This window comes from Chelmon rostratus, chromosome 1 (genome assembly GCF_017976325.1).
Source record: "Chelmon rostratus isolate fCheRos1 chromosome 1, fCheRos1.pri, whole genome shotgun sequence".
NCBI lineage: Eukaryota > Metazoa > Chordata > Actinopteri > Chaetodontiformes > Chaetodontidae > Chelmon > Chelmon rostratus.
The window spans coordinates 20,443,505-20,465,294 of NC_055658.1; the positions used below are offsets into that span (position 1 = coordinate 20,443,505).

The 21,790-nt window shown below is 41.9% G+C and overlaps 1 protein-coding gene across 1 annotated transcript in view; it reads right to left on the reverse strand.

Moving 5' to 3' along the window:
- Positions 1-21,790, reverse strand: part of LOC121610088 (transcription initiation factor TFIID subunit 4-like) — an 87,378-nt gene that overhangs the window by 15,809 nt on the left and 49,779 nt on the right. The window contains exon 13 of the mRNA XM_041942018.1: positions 11,032-11,154. Within this exon, the coding sequence (XP_041797952.1) occupies positions 11,032-11,154 (123 nt within the window). The remainder of the gene's footprint in view (positions 1-11,031; positions 11,155-21,790) is intronic.

The following is a 21,790-nucleotide window of genomic DNA, read 5'->3' on the forward strand; positions in this document are numbered from 1 at the left end:
TTGCTGGGACCCCGTCCCATTTAATGATCTGAGACGTTCCACAAAAACAATACAGAAACATAACAAAAGATATCTAAAAGGGGCACAGTCTTTATTATCAGTGCCTTTTTTTCATGGCCATCCATTTCTAACTTTTTTTTCTAAATTGGTCAAATGGAAAGCAGTGAAAAGCGAGGAAAAAAAAAATTAAGCCGAGCCGAAAAGTGCGACTTGGATTTAATATTTTATAATTGCCAAGGGACATTCTAAGATCAATGAATTTTTGCCCGGGACGCACATCAGAAAGAGATGTACTTCAGTCTTTTTAGGGAACATTGGTCTATTTAATTCCAGTGTCTGATGCATGTGAAATATGCCTTCCATGGCCTCCTTCTTCTTCCCCAGGCACTGCTGCAGGCAGACATTACCACTTTTAATGGGCCGCCATGAGAAGAGGCAAGTCAGCCAATAACCCATCCTCACTAATGGATCGCCTTGTTTGTTCTCTTTCACCATTTTCTGAGGCTAATTTTAGATGTTCTGTTTTTCCCTTAAAAGACAAAATAGAGGACAATGCATCACAACAATATTTTAGCACAAAACAATGAAATGAATGTTCCTCAGACTGAAGGACAGATAAGAACTGCACTTTATGAGCAATTCATTTAAATGGACAATTGCTATGGAGTCAAGGAGCTGGTGGTTGGTCCAGGTTATGAGGGGTAGCTCAAGTGTCAGCGGAAGCCAAAACAGGGCCTCTCCTAGCAGGAGAGTGAGCTTCTGGGCCCTGCAGTAAAAAGCTCAGAGCGGAATAAAGGGGGTAGTTAACATCAGGGGTTTTTACGGGTGAGAACAAATGATTGATTTATCACTGGTGAACCAGTCAGCAACATATTCACTATTCATAATCAGAATTGAACCTCAATGGTTCAAAAACTCCCCGTGTTGTGTCAGAACAAATTGAAATTTGCAATTAACATTCCTGCTATACGATTAAGTTGTCATCCATCGGCAGGTTATGTGGAGAGGTTATATATTTTTGACAAACACACTAAGTATTTTTCTGTCATTCGACAGACGGCTGAAATATTACCTACATTTGTTGAATGGATGACCTTTGCATTGCAGTCTTTTCTAGTATAGCAATGGCACTGAAACATACCATGTTCAACCTCTGTACAGTATGAGTGGGTTCATCTCCAGTGACATTCCCGGATACATAATCAAAGACATCAAAGTTATCCACTGACAAAGTATGTGTGTATGTCATACAAAAAACAACAAAAAACAGTTTTTGACAGGAAAAAGGGAAAAAGCAAACTGCTGGAGATGAGCTATGACGCTGATGTGCCCCATTATTTAGTACAGGATGCTAACATACACCTCCACAATGAAAAGTCCTGAATCAGATTCTCAAAACTCAAATTATTTTCTATGTTGACATTTCTGCCATGTAGTTGTTGTATTTTGCCTACTCCATACATAATACCACCTCTCCTCCGCCCTCCTTGGCATTCTTCTGCCCCCCTACCAGCACCTAATGAAAGATATTTTGCAGCTTTTTCTCCTTTCTTTCCTCAGGCTTAAACCTTGACAGCTGACAATGGAGCTGACATAAAACTTATAGTCAAAGGAAAACAAACTTAAATACATAGTGACAAGAAAATGCACTGCTCCCTGGTAATGCCACGGTGCTGCTCTGCACAAAGCAATCAGGGTTAAATGTAACAGCATCGCAGGAGGTCCTATAAAAAACGACAGTAAGTCACACAAAGACACAGGAGTTTCTTAAGTGAGCCATAACAGAAAGAACTCTCCGGGCTCTCCAGGGCTCCACCATGTAAGTTTCAGAGGCTCCGTGTTGACAACTTCATTAGCAGCGCCCGCGCGCTATGACTCTCAAGTCGTTCAAAAACATTATCACGTGTTAAAGACTAAGAATTTGGAGGCCCAGAGTTTCCATCTCCTCCAGGATGGAGGAAACACAAGCAGGCGCAGAATGGCAAAGTAGTGACTGAGGCGTTTTCTCTGCCTATCCCTATGAGTGGTGAAGGCGTAGGATGAGGAGAGTGGGTTTGCACTGTGCGGTATAGCACAGCATGGGGCCCAGGATGTTAGGCTGTCCCCATGTCCCTGGCCAGCAGGCTAGCTAGAGAGCCAGCCATTATCGGCTCGCCTCCATAGCAGCGAGGCGGAGAGGGAAAAAAAAAAAGGCAGCAAATTTCATTCTTCAGAAATTTAATTATATCAAGATTAACAAGGGAGGTAATTAATTTCTTTAAGATGGGTATCTTTTAAGTGCCTGGGGCTCAACTTTGTTGTCAAAACTGTATATTTAACCATTATTTCAGGGCAAAGTTTTAAAGGCAGAAATGAGGGGGGATCACTACTTTGCCACGAATATGGATATATAGGCCGTTCTTATCTAAATAGGGAGATTACAGTGTTAACACGAATGTGTACATTTATGTACATATATAAAGGTCCATTTAGGAATTTTCAAAAATGAAGCATCAATAACGAGCTGCATAAACTACATTTTTACAAAATTCCTAAATCTGTAGTCATGATTTTTTTTTCCAGCCCAGACTGAGCCCTCTTATTCACAGCCAGTTGTGAATAGGCCCAGCAGGCTTAGTCAGAGCTCAACATTGAATCGCAGACCACTGTGTGGACCACAAGGCCATCCAAGGCCTTACACCTGTCCCTCAACGGCATAAATACAAAAATCTCTACACTACACATTCACTACAAATATTTCATTAACATTTTCATCAAAAAAATGCCAGTTATGTGTCAGGCTCTAGTGTAGGTGCATACTCTTATCGCTTTTGAGTGTGCACCTACCTTAAGATAGCTTGAGATTTATTGTAATGATGCAGATTCCTAGTTAAGAAGGAGCACCATCAGCTAAATTCAATTCATCACCATCAACTGATGTATCACAGTTACTGTGCAATTATGAATCATGCATTTTCTTTTATGGTCTGAATGGTATATGGTGGATATACCTATATTCATATGTAGGATTCCTCTCTCCCTCTCTGAGAATGTTTAATTGCTGTCTTACAGTATTTCTTTCAATGTGACTCACTAGATAATGCAACCTGAATGACCTAGGAGGTGGAGCGTGGACAGCCTATGTGTGTGTGCATCTGTGCCAGGCATGCTGACTCAAGTTAGCACACAGATAGACTGTCGTGATGTGTTGTACATTCAAAGTCCCCAGAGCATGAATCCTAATGACTTTGGCAATCCTCTGACTTGTCCTCTAGCACCACCACGAGGTTGATATATATTTTTAAATATCTTGACAATTAATGGAGAGACTGCCAAAAGTTGTTACAAATACCCATGGTGCCAAGATGAGGAATCTGAATGTCTTTGGTGATCTTGACTGTCCCTGGAACACCCCCCAGCAGGTCAAAGTTTTCCCTTCACAACTCAACATCTACTAGATGGCTGGCCACACAATTTGGTACACCCATTCATGGTTCCCAGAGGATGAAGCGGTTGGTGATCTTCTGACTTTTCCTTAAGTACCACTATGACATTATTGGTTTGGAGTGAAATGTCTCTACAACTATCGAATAGATTGCCATGAAACATTTATGTCCCCCTCAGGATGAATTGTAATCACTTTGTTGATTCTGTGCGTTTTCATCTGGGGCCAGCCTGACTTCAAAATATTATTTTGTCCAATGCTTTGGCTTGTGACCTGATACTTCTTTGTTGAAGGGATATATGCTTTATGTCAAATCAATAACTGCTGCACCTGATTACTGTAACTCTTAACATAACTGTGCACTCCAGATCTCATCTTTGCTGAAGAGTGGAGATTCCGTCATCCATATGTCGTACGGTTTATCTTGTTGTTGAGATCCTGCTCTACGCTATGATTCTCTATAACTGTGCGTATAAATGTGTGTTACACTGTACGTCGTAGCTGTGTTGTATCCTTGACACACTGTGACATTTTCTTAGTACTTGGCAGTAACTAACATCAAAATTACATATTACATATATTACATATCATATGTAATACATGCAATTATCTTGTTCAATTGACACTCAGGTATTTCTGATGATATGTAGTTGTAATTATGAAATGCGTGTTTCATATTTTGTGCATTTCAATACAGAACTATACTTGGATAAATGCATTCCACATAATTGAAGAAAAAACAAATACATGTATCTTTTCATGCTAATGATATGGCTGTATTTTAAATGATTTAACCCATAGTCCACAGTGCAATAACCACTGGTGGGTACCACTGTGCTCCACATTGTGCAGGAGGAAGGGAAAGTTGGCAAAGTGCACGGTGTTAAAGCTCTAAGAACATATGGCATCCAGCCAAGGAGCCCCTGTAACCATTCCGAAGACTCAACTCTGTCTCCTTTGTGTCTTCGCTGGAAATACAGAACTGCCTTGAGATGTGAAGTCAAACTAATATTACAATCTTCTTGACATTATGAAACCAATGGCAGCCTCTTTGTACCCTCTTTAATCATATTTATGTAGCATGTAGAGAAGAAGAACCCACACAGGACTCCTTCTGCTTCATTACAGACTGACATAAGTCACACGAAAGTCATTGCATTCTCCTTCAGTGGAGAAATAAATACACAAATGCAATGGCTAATCGGGGGTTAATGTCAATGCACCCAGTGGATTTGAGAAGTCTCCATATAGTTACGAGCAAAAATGTAGCTCCGCATGTTTAAGAAAGCTTAAAAAAGGTCAAGTTAGCTGTCTTTTCCACTAAAAATTCTCACTAAGTGTTTGTTTTGGACACAGAGAAGAGTAAGAGGGAAGCAGGAGAAGGAGGGATGCTGTGGTAGTAAAAACAGGAGGAGGCTGTGGTGAGTACTGTAAACTTGCACATTACTGCCACTTCTCCTACTGGACCAACAGGCAGGCATGACTTTTTAACCAAATGCTATCCCCAGAAGACTGTGGGCAGAGAAGGGAAAAAGATGGAAAGGAAGGAGAGACGGGGAGGAGGAGCGAATGGTTTCCTCCACGCTGTCCCTTCTACTAGCACTCAGTTGGCCTGTCTCCTTCTTAACCAAACAGCCTGGTTGGTCCTAGTCCTCTGAGTCCTTACGCCTCCCCCCCAGCTCCGGAACTCTCGTGCTCTACGAGTTTCCTGTTTGTCTGGTTGAAGACCTGGCCGTTTTACTCCCAGGCGGCACACTGGGAGCAACGCATGAGGAGGAGGAGAAGGAGACGAAGAAAAGCACAAGAGAGAAGGACAGAGGGGAGGTTGGCGGGGAGAAGGCAAAGGGAGAGACACTGAACACTCCCGAGTTGGGATTGATTTACTTCATTAACCGAGATTACAAGTTTAACTTACAAACCAGAGGTCAAAATTTCTCATTAACAAGGGGACCGTGGAGAACCTCGGGGCTTGGAGACCACTCTTATTACTGACTACACATTTCAATCTGTCTTTGATGTTCCATGTCTGCCTTTCTACCCCCTCTATCCCCCTCCTATTTTTTGGCAGCGAGGTTGATTTTAATTGTAGCTATAGAACAGAGCATAGTTTGCCTGTAAGCCAGCCTCCACATCTGTAGTGAGTGCAGCTTTAGTGATATTGGGTGCAGTCCATAGCTTGGGGCTAATTTTAATGGTCCCCCCCCTCCCTCCTTCATTGGAGACTCAGATTGTTTTCCACATGATTCCTGTTAATTTAGCTGGAGGAAAGGGCATCAGTTTTCCTTGTGCTTTTCCCCCTCTCTCCCCATGCCTCTCACTCTATTGCCTCACTCTTTCTTTCTGATCTACAGCCTCAAAGAAAGAAGGTGAAATGAATTCAAATGGAAAAATAGACTGTGCTCACTATTAAATCGCTCGCCTACCTTTGTCCCTTGCATTGCGCCTGGTCGAGACAGATACGAGAAAGGCAGTGTGGCTGTACAAACCCAGGCAATTTAACTGCTATTGTCGCTTTTACGTCAACAAACAAAGCTCTTCCTTTGATGTGATAAATGGCCTCAGTGGCGGGATGATAACTACGAGCTCCTAAATGTGTCAAGGATGTTTCAAAGCTCTGAGCATGTTTAACACTGCAGGACATTGTGCGCTGAGGCACATTTCACATCGCAGAACCTTTAATTCCAACCTCAGATGTACTGAGGGGTCTCTATCTGTCTTTTGTAAGCTAGCAACGTAGAAGCCACGCAGTTTAGTCAAGATGCACCAAATGGGAGAAGAAGAAATCATAACACACAAAAATCGATGAGGGGGAAATGAAAGAGTGAAGTGTTCAAATAATGTGAAATGTGTGAAAGGACAGAATAAAGAGTGTGTGATGGAATAATCGTTGAGAATGACGCTCTATTTGACAGACTGTGCTCGATCCCCAATTCAATGAGCTAAAATCCATTTTTATCTCCCCTCTGAACAATATACAAATACTGATGTGGCTACAGAACAGCAACGAGCTGAGTGTGGTATGCAGTCAATGCAGTGCATAAGCTGTATTACCATACCACTGAGCAGATGCTAATAGCTAAGAATGAAAGAAAAATCAGCTTCTAGCAGTGATCCACATTTAGTTTTTTGTACATTTCCTATAGAGGTGAATGAGTTTTCGGTGCTTAACAAGAAACAATCCATTTTTAGGACTTAAGATATTCTTTTTCAATAGTTCAACACTTTTTAATCAGGCATTATAATAATATATGTCCACATCTCCAAGCTAGTGTTTTCGAGGAAACTGAGCCTTTGCCACATTTCCATCCTCCTTCAGCTGCCCTTTGTCACTGCACATCATCCCTCCGCCGTCTTCAAGGTAGCTCACCCTTGACTTTTGTGCTGAACTTCAAAAGCCTGCGTGTGCTGATTGGAGGGTTAGGGCTGTAGGATGGGGACTATTGAGCTGGAGGGCTGTTAGCAGTGTGTGTGCCTGTGCGGCCCCTGCCTGTGTAGTGACCCACCGCTGGGGCCACAGCAGGCCCTCTTCCAGCCAGCCGGCCAGCAGCCTTAGCCATTGGCTCCTTGGAACTAATCCACCCTGCGGAGCCCTGTAAGGCCCCCTTTGTTCCCTCCTGCAGACTAGATCAGGCTGGAGACAGACACTCCAGTCTTGACTGGCTATCAGTTTCACAGCCCGTGGCGATCCTCATCCAGGCACAGGCCCAAGCCCGGCCAAGCCACCATCAAATTAAAGGTGGGTGAATAGGGGAAGTGGGGGTTGGGTTGGGGGGAATGGAGCGAAATTGTGTCACCTGAATTCCGTCACAGTCTGAACATGGTGAAAAGGTGGTCTGATGAGGAAAAGAACAAGCAGGAGGGAAGGAAAATTGAAGAGGAGGATTTCAACAGGAGCTCTGACTCTCGGTGAACAGAGCAGGATCTCAACAAGGCCATTATCTGGCTCCTAATTTGAACTCTGGCACAGCACTGAAGGGCTGCCTTTGTCTGGGATTAATGCGGAAAGCTCAGGATGCGATGTCAGAGGGAAATAATCAGCACGGGCCCTTCATAACGTTGGCTGCTTGTGCTCCTGGCCAGGGCCCCCCGGCTCATTTCTGTGGAGATGAAATCTATGACAAGCCCCTCAGTGAAGCTGAGAGCAGGCAACAGTCCAGTAACACCCACAGGCCTCCAGGCATCCTGTGACCCCCTTAGAAAAGTCACATTCACTTTGCTCTGGAGAAGGGAAAGAGAAGGCTGCAGGCACTTCCAGCCCATGTGAAATGAAGAAATGTGAGGAGGTGAAAACGAAGTGAAAATAAGTTAAGATTCCTCCTCCGCCCCCTCTGCAATCACTCCAGAGGAGGGGCACACTGTAGCTTCACTTCATTATGCCCCTCTAATTAAACATGAACAGGACATTGAAAAAAATGGGTAAAAAAGAAAGAACTCCAGTATAATGTATATTCATGTTTATGTTGTGTAACTGCATTTGGGAAAGCAGCTTGAGAAAGCAGCTTTTTTTGAATGCAGCAGAAGGTCGCGGGCTAATACCCATCAGGGTAAAACATTCTGAAAGAGGTTGGCACTGCACTCAAGGACCAGAAGTAATGCTTTTATTTTGTTATTTATGCTTTTTTACCGGGTGCATTACTATGCTCCTCTGCAGCATATTGCTGCTAAGCGAAGGATGTGAAGATGCAACTCGATAAGCAGGTTATTAAAATGACCAATTGACATTCAAAATTCAGTCTTATTTTAGATTCATCATATTTACAGATGAATATGTGGAATTTAAATGTTTCCCCTCCCGCCTAAAGGAAAATGTGACTTGGTACAGCAACTGTGCATGACTTCATGAATGACCCTGTGCTGGAGAAAGACGATGCTCAAGTCATTGCTTATGGAACCTCAAAGAGGAGACGGTTCTTTATAATAATACAGTTCAGCTTAATTAAGAACAGACTAGGCAAGTCACATGGGAGTATGTCACCATGTTCCCTCTACCATGCACAGATATTTCCTACCATCTAGATCATGTGCACCAGCTTAACAAAATTGCCAAGCTTGGGTTATTAGACAGATTTCTAAACTTGGTTAATTCTTAAAAGGTTAAGCATGAAGAGGATGTGTGGTATTAAGAATACAATGGCTCTAAAAACTAAAGCTGGGGGGAAGGGAGTCCAACAAAGAACCCCGTCCACAAAACCAACCCACTCCCTGGTGCCTCCAGAAAGGTACTGGCTCGTGACTCTAATCGGAGATTTCAGATTTGTTCATCTTCATCCACTTTGTAGATGAATAAACATGAGAACAATGGTTCAGAGGGCTGCACACTGTGTCGCCAACCCACCAGTGCACTTCACAGCTCCCTCACCACACAACCTCAGTTACAGAAACACACAATCAGCTCGATTCTGTGGGAATAAGGATGCCAGGCTGGAACTGAATTCGCTCTCAGTCTGTGATCTGTGGCCACCCAGCAAAATATAAATATGAACACATGCAGATGGAACAGAATGAAGGGAAGGCTTCATCTCATCTGAGTTTTCATTCATTTCAATGACTTCACTTGGTCACGTGGACAGTGAAATATTGATGAATACGACAGTAACCCGTCAACCAGCCCATCTGTGGCATCTTATTGTTGTAATTCCAGATGCAGCAGATCATGTTTTCCCAATATTTCCTCTATTTTCATGCAATCATCTCTAATATTGCTATAAGTAATCCTATTTTAGTGCTTGAACTAGGCACATTACTTTTATTTTCCAATTTGCTATCCACTGATATAACCCCTATTCTTTAGCCTCTGATTGTAGTTATTTGCTTTTCATATCCTCATTTGTCTCTTTGTGTGTGATTGTGTTGTGCATGGCACCTTTGTGAGTGAATGTTGCTCTCAGATGTGCTTATAAATCACTCATTCATACAGGATAATCTGCTACAAGTTACAACTACGTTTGAGTGCAAAACATGGCAACAACCGACACAGACTCAACCAATCAACCAGTAAGCAGTTATTTATCCACTTAACGCAGAAAAAAATGGAAAAATAAATATTCTCAGCATTTTATCCTCTCACATTGTGTTCACCTCAGTAAACATTAGATCATATAATATGTCAAACTGGTTTCTACATGACAACTGAAGAGCAGACAGAGAGAAAACTGTTGGAGAGGTTAGGGTCATAGTCCCTCAGGGAGTTTTATTTTCATTTTCAGTCTCCACTTTTATGTCGTCTTATGCATTCTGACATTTCAAATACATCTCAAATATATTGCATAACTTCAAACAATGAAGTACTTAAATTATGCGTTCATGATCATGCTTGTTTTTTTCTGCACTATAAAAACTTTTGTTGACAATAGGACATTTTTGTGTGAAGTTAAATGAACTTGAAAAGGCATTAAAATAGAAGCCTATTGGTATAAAGGAAGTCCCAAGAGTGGACGGTGATGTGATCACATCTTCCACCAAAAGAGGCCCCATGTTATTCTATCAGCAGTGAGTAAATGGGTTACAGAGGCTGTGCCTGGATAGATAACATAATGTAAACAATTGATTTTATTGTTTTTTTTGTTGTTTTTTTTTTTGGAAGAAATGATTAGTGTAACATTGGTTGGCTGGCACTGAGGCACTAATCTTGTTTCTGCAACGGGAAAATATGGTATAACAAGATGTGTGGTTGAACACTGATATATAAGAATTTATGACAAGAGCTATTAGGCAGATAAATAAAACAGGCAGAAAACGAGAGCAGGTGAAGAAGAGTTCCAAACATGAAGTATGCCAAATTATCAGGGAACAGTGGGAACAACTAAACAAAAAGCAGACAGTATAGTGAGCAGCAAGAAATCTTTGCTGTGATTTTGCATTATCTTTAACCCTAATACTACATCCTATCTGAGAGTATTCATTAACTGTCTTAGGAGCAGCGTCAGTCAATATCAGAAATCTTCTACAACTGTCGAGTTTCTGTTTACCACACACCCTGACCTACACATGCATGAAAGGTTTGCAGCATTCTGTAGAAAGCGACTGATGTGCTTACGACCTAAAGTCTCCGAACAACAGCACGGTAATTAGATTCAGAACACACTGCATTAAAACAAAAACTTCTTTCAAACAACTTTCTGACCAGCAGCTGGAATCGGACTTCGCTGCTTTACCTGCAGTTATGGATTATTTCTGATTCACCGTCTCACAGATACATATTCGGTGACTCATGTTTTGCATATCTAGCAACAATCCATGTTTGAACCATCACAGTCAGGGATGACAGGACCATGAAAATTACCATTGTCTACACAAAAAGATACACTGTAAGAAAAAAACTTCAGCAATACATTGTCCTGGAAAAGCCCAGCAGGCAGGTTGTCATTATGTTTATTGTTATAGTATCATCAGTAGGGTGGTAAGAGACTAACACCTCCTCATCACCACGAATGCATTGAATCCTGCTCTGCTCAGATGTCTATCAGGAATGGTGGAATATATTTTTTATATATATATTTCTAAAAAAGTTGATGGTGACAGTTTTGTTGTTGACAGTAAATATCAAGTCATCATGTGAATATGGACAAAAAACTATAATATAGCCATTAGGTGAGTCTGGTTCTTACCTCTGTCCCTGATGGGGTGGCTCCTGGTGAATCCACTTTGCGTTTTTTGCGGGGTCCGATGGCGGCTAGTGCTGTAAGGTTGGCATCTCGCTGCCTCATCTGGGCCAGTTCCTGTTGCTGCATCTGGAGAAGATGACACAAAGATTAGAAAATAACCGTACCCTTTACACGATATGCGGTGCAACGTCGCCCCAGTATCACATGCATCTGTTCGGGTTAGTAAGTAAGTCATATGCAAGGTATCATCATTGCCAGACTGGCAAATTCAAGTACATTCAATGTCTCAAAACAAAAAATTGAATCTTACACCAATTTTTACATCCCTTGATGTATTGATAAAATTAAATGCTGTCACATTTTAGAGTGCTGTAAGACCTGGTGAGAATAAGGGAGCATTGAGGGAAGAGTTGGATCGTATGTTTAAAAAAGGAGGAGGCATAACGGAGAAAGATATCCCTCTTCTTCCTTCCTGTCTGTCCATATAAGCTCTCCTGAGCTGAACAAAATGGAAGCCTGTTGTCAGCCATTAACAGAGCTTCTGTCAAAGACTGAGTGTGTATGTGTGCGTGGTCACATGGTCCCATTGTGATTTTTGCAGTTCGTGATGTATAAGGGGGAAGTTGTGGGGAAGTACCGCCCAAGGTAATGTCATGTCTACCTGCAGGGCTGAGGGGGAACCCAGCGTTGCTGGGAGCTGCCCTTTGTATTAGGTGGATGTGTGAGGGCCTGGGGCCATGGCACAGAGGGTGTCAGCACTCCCTCTAACATGCAAACACACACACACACACACACACACACGTGCCTATCACTCTTGGCCACAGCACAGGGAATGCCTACCCACCAGCTTGCCTGCGTGCCTGCCTGCTGGGGGAGAGAGGCCTGGGTTGAAGAGAACAGGGACAATCAATGTGTGCTTTCATGTCTTTCATGTTCTTTTATGTTATCTCTCAGCATGCGTTCACTGGATGCTGGTGTTTGTGTGAGGCATGTATGTTGTCTGATCAGGGGAAAATTTCATGTTACTTTCAGATGGCGCTGTGTAAAAGGTTGCTTTGGTGTATAAAGTTTGATCTAAAATGTGCATGCGGTTGCCTCTGATTTTCTCCGAAAACCCCGGTGGCAAGGCATGCCCTTTAGGGTGTTGCCACTTCATATTTAGCACGGCGGAACTGTTGAAAGATTCAAACACGCTGACAACACAAAGTAGGGAAATAATAGCAGTGGTACCAACCAGCTGAATATCTAAACCACATTTATTTGTCCATTTTTAAAATGGATGGTGTGAAAATGTGAATACACTGTAGTGAAAACAAATTCTAATTAGTAACAATAGTATGGACAAGTCCATGGAGTGATTCTCAGCAGTGTCGAGGCTCTTAATACTATGCAAATGGAGACAGAGGGTATAACAGAGTCACAAACGGGATTGTGGCTGGATGAGGCAAACAGGCTGCGGATGATTATTGCCCTTGTCCACATGGCAAATGTAGCATTAATGTTATCAATGCTAACCTTATTAGGCTTTGCCACAAACAACACACAAATCTCTGGAGGCCTGACCTTAAAGAATCCCGCTGCAAAGTGAGCTGGGAGAGAGCGATAGAGCAGAAGAGAGAATAAGAGAGAAAGGGGGGGGCGGGGGGAGAGAGAGAAAGAGAGAGGTCCGCTATCTCACTGATGGCACCAGGATGCCGGCATCTCCGCCTGGCAGTTGGCACCAGGCATGGGCTCCCAGCGCCCACAGCAACTGCCTGCATTTTCAGATTTATGACTGTATGATAAATGAAGACTTCATTTTACCATCTGCAACCCTCCAGTCTGTGTTTCCCGTCAATAAAGAGCCCGCCATGACATAGGGAGACTGATTTCTGATTTCAATCTGGTGCCACTGTGCCGGGTCTACCTTCCTTTAATGACTGCCAACTGACACAAGCTAGAGCCGGGCCAGACTTTGATAGAATCTTTTTCCATGAGGAGCCGTTTCGACCACCATTTAATTCACATAACATATATATGAAGTATGTTTATCCAGACACACAAAAGTGCACAAATGCAATGAAGTACTACCTTTGAAGGAATGTGGACACAAGTTGCCTTCTGAACAGATCCAGACTTTAGATTGCTGTCATAAACTGTCCTGAACTGGACATGAGGTGTTGGAGCCATTCACTTTGGTTATTATTTTTTGGTGTTAAGCAACTGCCCTGTTAAAAATGCTTTTTGTGAGGGTCTATATGCCTCTTTACTAATACTATTGGTCTGTTATGGAACCCGTCATGATTTTAAAGACCTGCACTGTTGGTCTATTAAATGACTTTAGAGAGTCAGCCACCAAGGCATCATTTTGATAAGTTAAAACTGTGAAAATGTAGACCGTTGCTGTGAATACAAGAATCTTTCATTACCTTCTGGACTTGCCCTGTCAGCAACGTTAAGCCATAGGTACAGTCATGACCAAAAACTGCAACGGTCACTAGAGAAAGTTGTCTGAGGCTCCAAGAATAACCAGCTGGCAGGATGCATATATTTGCCAGGTCCGATCAATGATACCACACAAATATCTGCTGTTCCAAAGTCACGTAAATACCAGTGCTTCCAGTCTGCCTGTGTGCCCTTTTAAAGCAGAGAACTGGAACTTGTAAAGTCAAATTATTAGCAAAGGTCAGGAGATGTAGAACATTTTCAAGGTACCCGACAGAATCAATCAACAGCTTTGTTAGAAAGAGGTTTCAGTCTTGATGCAAAAAGCACAATGCCAGGCAATGATGTTATGGTCTGTGTGGGGAAATGCATCCGGGGAAACACTTGTCGCAGTTACATAAAGCTCTCTTACACATGTTGAGTGCCCTACAAAATGTGCATCAGTTAACACTTTGATGACAAAATGTGCAAGTGCAAACATTTAAGGTCTAAATGGTATTAATCAGATTAGGACCTCTGATCATCAAGGCTCTCAGAGTCACTCCTAATCTGCACTGAAAGTTTGATTACAGCTAAAAATACACTGTTGGGTTTGGCCTCAACACACACTGCAAGAAGTCAGAGCTCTCCTTTGAGTATAAATAACATCACCCAATGTTTTATGACAGTAAAAAATACAACATAAAATTACCCCCCAAAAAAACAATATGTTTTTTTCCTGCTATGAATACTTCACATGCTTGAAAAATCCAGGCCCTGGATATCAAATTACAGGCATTCATCAGATTATTCGTGTCATGGGGTTATGTCCTGGAAGATTCTTCAAAATCACATTTAAATAAGACTAAGACCTCTAGTTTGAGGGCAGTTGAAGTTAATATTTATCAGCAATGTAGACGGCTGGTTTAACACACAGCAGCTGAATCAGTACAGCTAGAGCGAACAAACTAAAAGGTGGGGCTGAGTAAAATGAAAGCTAAATAATGTTATACAACATTATTACATGTTTGTTATTGCCTTGTTGACTGAACTGATTATGGCCCTTTTGCAAATGTGAATTATATCTATAATTAACACAGCATTCAAATAAAATCTTTCAAAATATATTGGTTTCTCAACATGGAGTTTTCACTAATTCACTATTTAGTTTTTCAGTTTGGATGAAATCCAATGTTTTTTATACCAGCACACTACACATGCTGTCGCCTGTAAGTAAGAACAAATCAGTTCTAAGCATGGTTTGGTTTTTATCATTATTACAAATAGATTCAAAAGAGAAAATAAGAGAACATGCATGAATGTACACGATTGAAAACAATGACATCCATTTGTCTGTCTTACTATTTTTAGTTAACTGTTTCCAACATCTTGTGTAACTTCAAGCTCTGTACCCTTAATAGATCGGTAAAAATGTCCATCAAGACATAAATAAGAAATATCAGGGCTTTTTCTCAACACAGAAGAAAGAGTGTATGTTCCCTTATGATGCAAAAATGTCCAAAATACGGCAAGAACCTTAGAGCGTTCTGATACGCTTGGAGTGAAGAGGGGGGTGAGCTGCAGGAGCCATGATGGCCAACCTGCCGTTCTCCATCTCTGCTGTTTTTAACAAAGGCTTTTCTCTCCATCCTCCAATCCCTCCCTCCTCCTGGCCTGAGGGGCTGCTCGTGGACCCCCAGACGCTTACAGACAGATGTCCTTGGTAGAGCAGAACACGCTCTGCTTGACGTCACAAGCAGCTACGGGGCTGTGAAGGAAGCTGAAGGGCTGTCTGCCCTGCAAAGACCGCGGCAGTACAAAAGCCAAACCGTGGGTTTTGAGTTGGTCTGTCTCTTACCCTCCCCCCAGAAAGCTCTAGTCCGACAGGACACAGCAGGGAGCTTCTCAGTATATAGACATAACATATGCCACTTTTGGTTAATGCTTCTTTTTCCCGAAAAGGCCGTGGTAAAGTGCATACATTTTAAACAAGGCTGGGTGGCTGCAGCGGGAATCAGATCTCTTGTCATCGTTCTAACCCTTGCACCACTAGCCTATAGACTGGGCTAGGTTACAACAGAAAGTGTTTAATGGAGTGTGTCTGTTGACATGTATTAAGCTGCAGCTAAATGAATAACTACAAACCTTAAAAATTATTTTTAATACGTGGTACAAAACCCGGGTATGGACCATGCTATGGGAAGTACTAGAGAAGTACCAGAAAGTGCAGTGAAGGCACTAAAGATGGTCACCTGACTGCTGATATCTGCTGTGCTCAACCTTGCAATTTCTGCATCTTAACCATATTTGCATAATGGTGAGTAGGTTGCTGTTAGCTAAAATACATCAAAATGCAGCCATGCACAAAACAGCAATAAATAAATAAATAAGTTAATGTACAGTGTTAAAAAACAGACTAAAAACATTTTCGTCTTTTGTCTAATTAAATTAACTAATTCTAGTAGCATGTTCTATATTCACACTAGCACAGTGTTACATGAACACCAATCATAATGACATTTAGTGACAGCAGTGTACGAGAAAGCCTTGGAGGATGTAACTGACATTCAGCTCAAAACTTCACGTGAAACAAAATAATTAGTGGCTTGATTAACAACCAGAAACCTTTCACCAATCATTGTCAGGTGACAGTCAAATTTATTTCTGTTATCTACTGTAAAGTATGTTAGTGGTCCTGGTGGCCTAGCATGATAAAACAATAACATAACAACGCCGGCTGGAGTCCAACCAGGATCTTTACTTCATGCCGTCTCCTCTCATTTACCGTCACCTCTCTATGTGTAGCAAATAAAGGCAGATTTAGCCATGCACCTTCTAATATCAAAAACATCGCGAATACAGGGACAGTTCTGTTCATTTTATGGGTGTGAGCCCAGGCAGACATGTTCATACATCTGTCGACATTGTCATAAAAGCACTGTCATTGTGTGGACATGAACAGATGAAGAAATTTACATCACGCAAGCCCCTGTAGCTATGCAGATGCAGAAAGAAAAAATGTGTAGGACTGAAACCATTTTTTATTAAACTGTAAATCAAACCAAAACAGAATCTAGTAACTCTGTAGAAATGTTTAATATTCCACTAGTTTTAGCAGCATGGCTCTAGGAATGGTAATGTTGTTGGTCAGTCCACCATTTTCTTCCAGGCCAAAGTATCTCACCAAGTATGGGATGGATTTCCATGAAAATGTGCACAGCAACACATTTTTACTCACAATTTGGTCAGGAGCTCTTGTTGTCACTTTTTAAGGCATGGGGTACTGCTTCAGCATCATTTTTCACTCCCAACGTGTCAAACGATGTAGGGATATGAGGGCGGTTGGATGGATTACGCACAGGACTTTCACCCAGGAGACATGAGTTTGTGTCCCATGTGACAAAAAGAAGTGAAGGTTGATTTCTTTTATGAATTAAGTAACCTACATAACAAAGATATTTATTCCAAGGGAACCATGATCTTTCTCTAAACCTAAGTAAGTGGATTTGGTACCTAACCAAAGCAGGACCATTTCATCCCAGAGGATGATTCCTTATGAAGATGATCACCTGACTTCTCCTCTAGCGCCACCACAAGGTTCAAATTTGTGGTTTTGAGTGAAATGTATCCACAACTATTAGATGAATTGTCATGATATTTGGCACAGATACTGGTGTTCCCCTCAGGATGAATTGTAATAACTTTGGCGAACTTCTGACTTTTCACCATTATGACCGAATACCTGCAAAAATAACAATATTCCCATCAGCCTCAACTGTCCTTCATGTTTTGTGCTAATTATCAAATGCTAACATGCTAAACCAGTGGTTCTCAAACTTTTCAGACACCAAAAAATGTTCACACCCCCAGCCCACTGTTTTTAGCAATCATTAACAATGACAAGGAAAGCAACTAATAAAAAATGTTCCAAGTTGAAATACAGTGAAATAAAGGTCAGCACTATAGAATCAGCAAACTCTTGTTTGTTAATTTTCTCGACAGAAATCATACAGTATTCATTCAACTTAGTTTCACTCAATATTTTCCCCTGTAGCCACCGCTTCACAACATTAACCATGTGTCTATTATTGTTTTCAACAGGCTTGATTTTAAAAGCGCAACCAGCCGTTGTGTATTTATCATTGTTAACTTGACTGCAGAGCCCTGCAGATTGAAAAACAAGGCTAAAGGCGTACCCAGTGCCTTAAAAAGCGACGGCAAGGGGTCCTGATCAAGTGATCCATATGTGATGAGTTGAGAGTGAGAGTGTATTGTGCACAGATCTTCATGGTTCCCACCCCCTAAGGTCCTCTGCAGGGGAGCACAGAGACCCCCAATTCGAGAACCACTGAGCTAATCTAAGAGGGTGAACATGGTAAACATTCCACCTGCTTAGCGTCAGCGTGTTAGCATTGTTATTGTGAGCATGTCAGCATGCTGATATTAGCTGTGTGTACATACAACCTCACAGAGCTGCTAGATAGCTGTAGACCATAGTCTTGTTTTCACATGAATTCACGACCTGATAACTGATACCTGAAAACAAAAGAACTTGTGCGCATTGTAACACTGCATAAAGAATAACATCTCCAAAAAGTTCTTTGTGTCTAAGATCAAAACTGCGTGTATAAATGTTTCACGAATGAGACCCACTGCAATTTGTCACCTGGAAAGGAAGATATTTTTCTCAGATTCATCAAATACAAATTCCAAATAATGATTTTGTGCTTCATTTACCAGTATCCAAAACAGGGCAGTGTGTGTTCCGTACTACTTCACATGAGAGTGTGTTGACATTTTATGTACAGTATGTGTTTTATGCACGTCTATAATCCATGGATCTCATTCACCTGACACCCACATGGCCAACATTACATGAACATCTGCGAGCTGCATCTTGAGGCCTTTCTTCATGTGAAGTGCCTGGCAGTTAGTTTGCTGCAGGGAGAAGGGCCATTTGCGGTAACCAATCACGTTTCACTTCTCCATCTGCAGTCAGACACTACAAAGAGATGAGTTCAGTCTTAAACTGCTAATGTAGGCAAGTCTTTGTGTTAAAACTGGATCGAGACATGTACGACTTCATCAACAGAACTCAATAATTACATATGACAGCGTTCCTCAGGAGAAAACATTGTAATATTGATGTTGTATATGAAAATATATGTCTAATGTGTGCATGGTGGTGCTGTACTGTGAGCTGTCATGTCTAATTGGTCTTAAAGGTATAATGCTGTATTGTATTCAATGTTGAATATATAATGTATACAGCGGAGTCAAATGCATGGATTCAGTGCAGTATGTTGTTTTCAAGGTAATTGTACTAGTATGTATTTACATTTCCCACAATAACCCTTACTGTTCAAACACAGCACTTAAAACAATTTGTGTTTGCACCACTGTGCCAAAACCAGTCTTCTTGAATAACAGATTATAAATCAGTCCAAATCGAAAAAGTCTATTAAAAATGCTGTGAGATTCTGTTTCATAATCTCTTTCAGCACACACAAATCTCCTGCAGTAAACCTGTGTGTGATTATATTATTTTACCTATGGAGATGGATTCAAAATACATGCATGAGCTAATAGTCTTGGCTCAGAGTGTTCCATTTCCTCTGAAGCTGAGTATGTCAGAAGTGTTTCCAGGGCCAAGGACCAATTATTCAGAGCCAACAGCCGTCCCTGGAGCTAAGGTCATTATGTGAGTGTCACTATCATGACCCTACGGTTCCTCCTCATCTGCAACTTATTTGCAGGAATTAAACCGTTCAGAGGGAGACTATGTGGAATATGTGGATAAATTGAATGTGTCTAAGAGACTTGATGCCTTTACTTCGGAGTGAGTATTATTTTTATAAATAATAACATTTGCACGGCACATTTTGCCAAGGAACGGTATTTAATGAAGGAGCCAGAAATCAGTGTTAAGCAGAAACTGACGGTGTTACACCGGAGCGTTGAGAGGAGAGTGGTGATCATTAAAAATACTGCTTATCTAAGGGAAAATTTCCTACTTTAAATGTTCTCTCGCTTTGTCTCATTCTATGCTGGCGTGCTTCGTCTAGCAGTCTTCTCTCTCCCTGTCTCTCTCCTTTTTTTTTAACATTTAGATTCGCCGCTCGTCACCTTCTATTGATCACGCCTAATTTGCATCCAGGAAAAGATGAGAACTCAGATATTCACACTCCGAGAGAGGACGATGTCAATGATTTATTCATTTCCAAATCAAAAAAAAAGGAGTGAAAGGAAGGTAGATGAGAAGGGGAATCTTCATAGGCAGCAGGCGACTAGCAGGCTCTGAGGCTGGGCTCCTCTTCCCCACACCGCCCCCAGGCACATGGTGTGCAAGTCCTCCTAATTAACAAGGTGAATCATGCTGCCGCTCTCTAATTAGCCAACATGACAATCTAATGGAAACATGCAGGCCGAGCTGGCACACTTAGCATCACCTCACAAAGACCCCCGGTACTGTCCTTCCCATATGAATTCCGCAAAAATGACACCTCCGATCTTAAATGGAAGAGAAGAAGAAAGGTGGGGCAGAGAGGTTCAGGGAAGTATGTTTTTGGGAGAGGTCAGAAGGGAGAAGCTAGCTGGTGAGGGTGAGGTGTGTTTTTTCTCCCCTTCCATCCTCCGTGTGCGGTGTTTGTTGCCTAATTGAAACGTGTCCTGCCTCCTGCCTCCCTCTCACTTATATCTCAGGCACAGGAGGCTGGCACCTCGCCACCAGCATAGCTCAGCATGCCCAATTCCCCTGTCGCTTGAGTCCCAAGGAGTGCTCTCACGCACAAAGAGAAAAGTGAACCTACAGGCTTTTACAGCGAGGAGACGAGTCGCTATCTCCCTCTGAGGCAAAAAAAAAAAATCTCCTTTTTTTGTTGTTTTCCTTCTCATTACAGCACTTTGTAATATTCGAAAACACACAGGAACACCAAAGGTACTTTTAAAGCCTGCTTCTTCTTTTTTTCTTGTAATATGTCTTGAGGTGAAGAAAAAAACTGAAGTTGAGACTACCGACAACAAAGCAACAAATAAAAATAGGGTTAGTGTACTATCTTTAGGACCTACGAAACAGACCTTTCTTATGTGATAATTACATTATCCACAACCCCTCTTTCAAAAAACATTAAAATTCAGTTGAAATTATATTAAATAAAAGGACACCTGCTAAACTAATGCGTAACCTAATTTGTAAAAAAGAAGCAGGCTTAAAAATACATGATCTTCCCACTTGAGGCGAACACAAGCATAACGTTCTTCGACTCACAATCCCACGAGCTGACCGTGAATGCTGCTGCTCTGTTCATATTAAGGTATTGTGTATCTGTGAGGCCAGAAGACAAGAATATAACAACTATGAATTGGGACACACAAAACAGCAGGAATTCTCTTTGAAAGTCAGCACAGAGAGGGAGGGAACGTGGAGGAGGGTAGCAGGCTTTTGCCCCGGGGCCTGCCTAATAGGGGAGAGCGCCTCTTTGAGCAGAGCAGTTTGTGGAGGGCCAGAGGACGAGAGCCTATGAACTTGCAGATATATCTGGCCTAATAAAAACTAAGGGGCTTCTATATTGTCCTCTGACACACAAATGCCTCTCCTCTCTGGAGAAGCGTGAGGCTCTGGCTGACGGAGCTTTCAGTGTGGGTGGATTCCAGTATCTCCATGACCTGGCCACTTGTGGAGGATGCCTGGCCAATCAAGAAACATGTATGTGTGCATTAAGACCTGATGCATTCTGGCTGAGCAGAGGGTTGAGGGTTAAATAACACACACAATGTTCATGTGAACAGTGCTTGAGCAATGAGGCACAATACGCTAAATCTGACCACGGCGGTGCATATGTCACATAAGTATCTGTCGAATATGACTCACAGATTCTGACATATATGTTTGTACAGCAAGGAAGGATGTACAACACGCAAGGTTGAAAGTTGAGCTAGGGCAGAATTCATTCAGTAGAGGTTCAAGACATTTCAAGCAATGCTGGTGAGTCGAAATGGGCAAAAGAAAATCTCTCAATGCCTGAAGACGAAAAATATTTGAGGAAAATTATTCGGACTAAAGCCTTTGAGAATCCTATAGGACAGTTCTCTGTTTCACACAAGGCCTCTGGAATCACTCTGAGCGAGAAGTGGAGTCTTTCTGCGAGGGCAAGAAAGACTGCAAAAAGAGCAATAGTTTGAGTCCATAACCAACTCATATTAACAATGTCGTTCTGTGGAAATATCAGTGTTCTTGGCACAGCGCGGTTTGCTTTAGCAGCTGGACAGGCTCTAACAGGAGCTTTTGGACAGATTTTGGCCAAATGCAGTAGCCAATTTGTCTTTCTCCTCTCCCCTCGTCTCTCTCTGCCTGTCCCTG